This window comes from Helianthus annuus, unplaced genomic scaffold (genome assembly GCF_002127325.2).
Source record: "Helianthus annuus cultivar XRQ/B unplaced genomic scaffold, HanXRQr2.0-SUNRISE HanXRQChr00c176, whole genome shotgun sequence".
Lineage (NCBI taxonomy): Eukaryota > Viridiplantae > Streptophyta > Magnoliopsida > Asterales > Asteraceae > Helianthus > Helianthus annuus.
In genome coordinates this window covers 1-7,616 of record NW_023395692.1, presented here as the reverse complement: position 1 = coordinate 7,616, position 7,616 = coordinate 1, and the positions used below count along the sequence as shown (strand labels likewise).

The following is a 7,616-nucleotide window of genomic DNA, read 5'->3' as shown; positions in this document are numbered from 1 at the left end:
CTAGTAAACGTACTCCGGAAGATAACGACAGTAACAACATAAATGGAGGCGGCAATCATGACGATAATAATCCACGACAGGCCCCACTTCCTAAGAAAATGAAAGCTGCAACGCCTGGTTGCACTTACAAAGAATTCCTTGCCTGTAAACCAGCAGAATTTGCAGGTAATGAAGGGGCAACTGCAACACTGCGTTGGTTAGAGAAAACCGAAGCAGTAATTGCAATAAGTAAGTGTGCGAAGAAGATCAGGTCATATATGTTTCAAATTTGTTCAAAGAATGGGCGCTAGAGTGGTGGAACACAGTATTACAAGCAAAGGAAGAAGGATGGCTTATGCTATGAACTGGGAAGAATTTAAGAATCTTGTAGAAAGAAAATTCTGTCCCGAATATGACGCGGTTTGTATACACTACTTGATAATCTTCACCATTGGACAACCGGTTATCCAATGTGTGATATGACCATAGTCACAGATCCGGTCGAGTGACAAATACCGATTTTGGGTAATTAGTTGATATAAACATTGTAATAGCTCTAATACTGTATATTATAACAATGTGTCTTTTGTTAAATTGAATGCACTCGCCAGTATTTTTCGCTGATCAAATCTTTTTAGAACATGTTTCAGGAGATTTACCGTTAGGAAAAATGAAAAGTGCCGCGTAGCATTCCAGCTTAATTAAAGTGGCTCGGTAAATAGAAATAAAAATGTTTTCTGTAATCAGGGGATTTCCTAGTGAAATTCCTTACTTGTAAAATACGGGGTTTGTCCCGAGAATTATAATAAAATAATTCGTGTTTTCTTTTAAAACTCTGATATTATTTCCTGACAAACGATCCTGTTGAAAATTCTGCTGTCAAATGAAATACCAATACACGGGTTTCTGTCCCGCGGCTTCCGAACCAGGCAAAAAGGGTCGGGGCCGTGACAGAAAAGGTGGTATCAGAGCCATTGGTTTAAGCAAATTAAGTATTTGAATAATACTTAAATTTTTGTCAGGAATTTAGTGCTTCTGTGAAATTTAATTTCAATAATTAAAATTTAATTTGGAATTTTGTGTTTCCTTATGTGTGACTAACAGCATGAATGAATTATCGGAGGCTCTCCAAAACTTCTCGATACATTCCACCGACATGGAAGCCCGGGTACCAAGCTGAGGCGGATGAGCCACTGGTGTTCCAAGCTCAAGAAAAACCCAAAAAAGAAAAGAAGGAGGCTTTTAGACTGGAAAAGGGGGAGAAGAAGAAACATGCGGCTCAAAAAGTGAAGAAAACAGTCGAACCAAAGGAAAAAGAGATTGTGGGAGAAAGCTCTGGACAGGCTCCAACTTTACCACCATGGAGTAACCAGGCAGGAAGCTAGCAAACTGCGACCTTTTTGGCCCAGCTTATGAAAACCTTGTGAACATTCCGTTCAAATGAACTTCCTACAAACCTGGAACCTGCCATCCTAAACCTATTGTCAACCCACTACCCCTTCCTGACCCATTGAGGAGTGGTGGACCAGTGATTGGCATTTCCAAACACTCATGAACAATCCAAACCTTATTACCACAGTTTGAACCCAGAACCCAGAAAATGTTGCTGAACTACGCCGCTACGGCGAAAATTGGTGGACGCGGGAAACCAGATCCAAACCGTGGTGAGAACATCTCTTAGAAGTACGATGAAAGAGAATTTCACTTTTGAAGACAATTAACCATGAATAGGTGTTTTGTGTTAAATAAACCATATTTAAATATGTAAGCATGTAATCCGTAACATGCAAAATCGTAAACGTGTAAACTCTTAAACATATAACTTGCAAACATGTAAATAACATAAATCACAAACTGCTTTTCCGAATAACCTATGTAAAACATTTTCAAAACACTATCAACGTTAAAACCTTTTTAAAATAGGGTTAAGTTACTGGACAAAGGGTCTTGGCATGACAAAATATCCTTAACGTATTGAAGTGAAGGAGATTTTTTTTTTAATTTTCCCCGTCTTATTAAGCACGTATTTTAGTTCTAGAATTAAAAAAAAATCGTTATTACACTAGTAGAGTAATTATACTTACTTTACGAAATTGTAGGGGTAATAATAATTACCTACAATAATTACTCTTACTACTGTAAATCAAAATTTATTCGTTTATTTTACATTTTGCGACTAAGCATCGTCCGTGGGAAAAAATAAGAAAAGAAAAAAAATTATCTTCTTACTTCTTACATTAAAGGTATTTTGTATGTTAAGACTCATTTGTATTTAATCTTTACACTTTTAAAATATACGTGATGTAGAATATAAAAATCAGATACTTGAAGGTCAAACAACATGTATCAAAAGAAAGTTTTAGACTATCTATACCTTAACTTGGCAAACATGTAAATAACATATTCCTAAACCCTTTTTTGAATAACCTATGTAAAAACAATTTCGAAACGCTATCAACGTTCAAAATTCTTTATAAAAAACTTCATGTAAGATATAAATCAAGTATCAGATACCTAAAGGTCAAACAAACACGTATCAAAAGAAAGTTTCAGATTATCCATACCTTAACAACACATATCAAAAAAAGTTTCAGACTATCCATACCTTAACAATGTACTTTCCAATATGCCTTTATAGTTGTATGTCTTTCCTAAGGATTGTGGTATCCTTGAGAATCCAGTGTAGCCTGGGTAGGCAGGCGCTCCCTTATTTTTTTGCATATTCGGCAACAAAATCCTGATCGTACCCATTAAAAGTTTGGTTGAACACTTGAACCACTCGTTTAACCACATGTTCATTAGAGATCAGTTGGTAAATTAGTTACGTTCATGTGTTTCCATATTCTAGATCGTTATAGTGTTTTTTTGTTTTACCATTTTGGATTAATGTTTTTATAGTTTTTGATGATTTTCTTATACTTTTGATGTAAATAAAACTCATATTAAAATAATAGTTCGTAAATGTATAATTTTAAAGTATCTATATTGTTAACATCCATAAAAACTATTTACAAAATTACAAAATAAATTCCAAACGTACATACTATTTGTAAATATATAATATATAATCTTAATCTACTAAATAAAATGAACTTAATTGTTATACATGTTTAAATAAATATTATAATTCAAGTAATGGTTATAATTTATAAACCAAGTGTATATAGTAATATGTAAATTAAGTTCAAGCCCAACACTGTTTCAGTCAAGAATTTATAAACTAAACTTAACGAGAACAAACAAAAGAAAAGCTGAATGGACCAAACTTGAAATTGGGCCAATCTGTGGGCTCAGCCTGAATAAAATAAAAATTAAAGTGGTGGAGACGGGATCTAAACAATACCAAACTGTTGCATTTATATCTTCAACTAACTCGCCGGAAAAACAATGCTTTCGCCGGAAAGTCTTATGTGGCCTTCTGATAGGCTCTTGAAGGTTTAGAAATGACTAAATGTTGCTAACAAAGTGGAGTGGAGATCAGTTATTTGTTTGGTGCTTTAGTTAGGTTTTGGTTCGCTGAAAAAAATGTGTTTTATTGTTAACCGTTAAGAGGTCGAAACTCGAAAGTGAAATCTTTTTGAGGAATTGATGTTTTTTTTTTTTTGAAAAATATCAAACCCGGCTTTTTATATCCTAGTTGCTTCGTGTGAGTCGGTGAGATAGACAAGTGTTCGCCGGAGAAAAACGGTGGCTCAAGGATACGTGGTGGTAGCCGACAGAGTACGTGGTGAACGTGTGTTAGATTGAAGTTTTGTTTAAAGATACGTGGTTACTAGTGTGATCCTTCACGTTTTCTTTATTATTTATATTAGACGGGTGGAATAAATGAATTTTATATAATAATAATAAATAATATATCTTTAAAAACTTTTTTATTGTACGGGTTGAATAAATATAATTTTATATATTAAATAATAAAAGTTATATACCATATTGTATGGGTTGAATAAATATAATTTTATAATACCAAATAAAAAAGTTATATCTTTAAAACACTTGTATAGTTGTATTACACGAGTTGAATAAATGTAATATTGTTTACCAAAATAATAAAATAATATATCATTTAAGAAACCTCATTTATTACACGGGTTGAATAAATGTATTTTTTATACTAAATAATAAGTAGTAGGATGGTATTCAAATTTAAAATAGAAGATGGTATGCAAAAATTTAAAGTAGGGGTGAAATTTAATATTAGCTCATTATTCATTTATTTATTTAATTAATATAAGATAAGTTGGAAGTGAGGCGAGAAAATCATAAAATAAATACTTACAGAATGACAGGTGTTACACATTAATGTTAATATAATAGTGTAGTATAAATATATATTTATATTGATATAAAAGATTATTATATTGTAGTAAAATTTGTTAATAAAGTCTCAATAAATTTAATCATTTATTTAAAACTTGTAAATGTAGAAATGATAAATAATATAGTTAATTTTATCGTAAAATCTATTTGATACCAAACTAAACAAAACGTTCAAATATATAGTTAATATCAAGAGTAAATTACGATTTTGGCCCGTGTGATCTCACTTTTACCCTTTAGCCAAAAAAATCTTTTAACATCTGAGCTCCCAACGTCTTTTTCTAACCTTTTGGCCCCTAACACTAACCCGATCCATTACTTTAGGGGCCAAAAGGGTTAAAAAAAAGACGTTGCCAAAACGGTTAGGAAAAAAGACGCTGAGAGATCAGATGTTAAAAAATTCATTTTTTGGGCTAAAAGGGTAAAAGTGATAACCACAGGGGCCAAATCGTAATTTACTCTAATATCAAATTAGTTACTAAGTTTGAATTTGAGAGTAAATAGATAAATATAAAAGTAATAATTAAATTAAATAATATTTAGTAGGAGGATTATCTATAACTAATTAGAAGAGATTAAACTAAAATAATTATCCATAAGACATGGCCTAATATGATGACAAGTGTCCTCAAAGTGGTTTCTTTTATTATATAGTATAGATTAGTGAGATTTCTCACACTTAATGAATTTAGTTGGTATCAAATAAGGGTGAGCAAATTAACCATCATAACTGATAATCGAACATAACCGAACCACTAATAACTGATAACCAATATAACCAATGGTTATGGTTATGAAACTTTATATAACCGCTCAATCGGTTATGATTATGGTTTATGAAGCTTTGGTTAACCGAATATAACCGAAACCGAACCGAACTTGTAATGCTAACTTTATATAATGGATTTGTGTTTTACAAAATCATATAGAAGGTTTTTACTAAGATAAAAGTATGTTAGTAACAAAATGATCTTGATGTAGATGCCATTTATTTTAATAAAGAATTAAGGTGTGATGTCCATACTTTTTTTTTTTTTTAGAATTACCTTATTAAAAAGAACCCCAAATCGGTAGTTTAACCAAAAAGTTTAGTCTCCGTTATCTTATAAAATAGGCTTAAGCTAAGTTCAAATCGTGCACAACCCTATTTATTTCAAACCTTGCTTGGTTACTTAACCGAAATTAACCAAAACCGAACCATAACCGACTTCATAACCGATAACCATAACCGAAGTTTGGTTATGGTTATGGTTACCAAAACTCCATAACCGAACTAGCGGTTATGGTTATGGTTAATAGTAAAAACCGAACCAAACCGACCCATGCACACCCCTAGTATCAAATATCGTTCAAAAGAATATCGATATTTGATAAAATAAATAACTGTATCGACGTTATTTGATTGGTATCGATTTGGTCTGTTTTGCCATCGATACAGTACCGACAATTGGTATAGTTTACGACACAAAAATACATTATTTAGAATGCAACTCATACGATATGAAAAAAGGTTATTTACAGTGGCTTTTATAACACAAAATTGTCCCATGACTAAAAAGTAAAGTCATATTCTATATCGATTGGAAACCATAAAAGCGAATAACGATATTGGTTCCCAGTGCCGGCTAAAATGAGGTGCAGGGTGGGCCTGCGATCAGGTCCCAAATCAATATAGGGTCCGAAATTTTTTTAAATATATATTTAACAAAAATCTGGATGTTCTTATAAATAAGGGTCTTTGTATAACAAGTTTAAAACCCAATTAAAAGTTTTATAAATAAGACCCAAAGTTTTATAAACCCAATTAACAAGCCCACCCCAAGACACAAGTAGCTAACAAACAAAAGTTTTTCGAAATTATAACCCAATTGTCATGTGAGAAAACAGAATGTCGACTTGGGGCCTGGGGGATTTACGTTCAGTTATTCATCATCATCAGACGACGATTTATCATCATCGCAGTTTTATAAATAAATGTGACTGTAATTATTGAATTTAAATAACATCCGTTACAATCCCATACATTTATTAAAGGATGAAAGTGTAATTTACCCTAATAAAATATATACAGCCTATTGGAATTTTAAATAGTTTGTTAAGGGGTTGTTTGTCAACATCTAAATGGTTAAATGCTAAACAATTAATAGGTCTGAACCATTAAGTGCTGAATCAGTAAGAGGTCTGAACCATTAAGAGCTTGTATAATGCTTAACCATTTAGAGGCAAATGTCTGACCAATTCAGATTAGAGGTCTTAACCATTAAGGTGTTGTTTGTTTTTTCAGAGGTAAAATGTCTGCAGTCTGCGGACCACATCTGTAGACATCTGTAGCTGAAGAGGTGGACCAAACCTCTGCAGTCTGCAAGAAGAAGAGTGTTTGTTTTTTAACTTCTGCAAAACCCTAGAAATCAAAACCTCTATCCAAAAATCATCCAATCAAACCCTTACTCAAATCCATCATATTCAGCTTACCCTAATTTCAATCTTTTAACCTTCTTTTTCAAGAAACATTCAGCTTACACTAGTTTCAATCGTTGAAATTTAGATCCTATGAATCAAATCAAACGTTGGGTATTAATAAAGTTTCAATCATTTAACCTAATGATTCAAGAAACATGTTATAATATTGAAATTTCAAACAGTATATATGAAAGTTGAAAATAAAGAATTCAAGATTCTTTGAACGGACTTTAAAAAAAAATTATTTGAACGGAATCAAAGATGGGAATTATATAAAGCTTCAAACTTTTAAACTAGTAATTCAAGAACATGTTAAAAAGATTGAAACCTCAAACAGTATATATAAAATTCAAGGAACAAAGATGAAGAAAACAAACCTCAAAATTTGATTCTTTTTGCAGAAGAAAACAGAGGTGGAGGGGGCGGCGGAGATGGAGGGGGCGGCGGAGGTGGGGTGGAGGTGGAGAGGTGGCGGGGCGGAGGAGGTGGGTGTCGCTGGAGGATTGCAATGGGTGCTAGGGTTTTGAGGTTTGAAAGGGAGAAGAGTTTTGAAGAGCCTGGTCCAGATCTGCACGAGGAAGACATCAAGAAGTTTTTTAGTGAAATGTCTTCCAAAAAACAAACACGCTGCAGACCCAAAGGTCTGCGCGTGGTCTGCGCGGTGCAGACATAAGAGGTCAGGAAGTACTTATTGCAAAAAACAAACACCCCTAAGACTCTATAAATCTTAATCATTCAGAGACAAATGTATGAACCATTCAGACATCTGCTCATGAAACAAACAGTCTGAATCATTAAGTGCTGAACCAGTAAAAGATCTGAACCATTAAGTGCCTCATTAAGAGGTAAACAAACAG

General features: G+C 32.9%; 1 protein-coding gene across 1 annotated transcript; it reads left to right on the top strand.

Annotated features, from left to right (window-relative positions):
* Window positions 1–1,088: 1,088 nt before the first annotated feature.
* LOC118489735 (short stature homeobox protein 2-like) lies at window positions 1,089–7,400 on the top strand (the record flags this gene model as incomplete). Its single annotated transcript, XM_035987271.1, has 2 exons — window positions 1,089–1,344; window positions 7,161–7,400. Coding segments are annotated over exons 1-2 (496 nt in total), but the record flags the coding sequence as incomplete, so codon positions are not given.
* Between the last annotated feature and the right edge of the window lie 216 nt (window positions 7,401–7,616).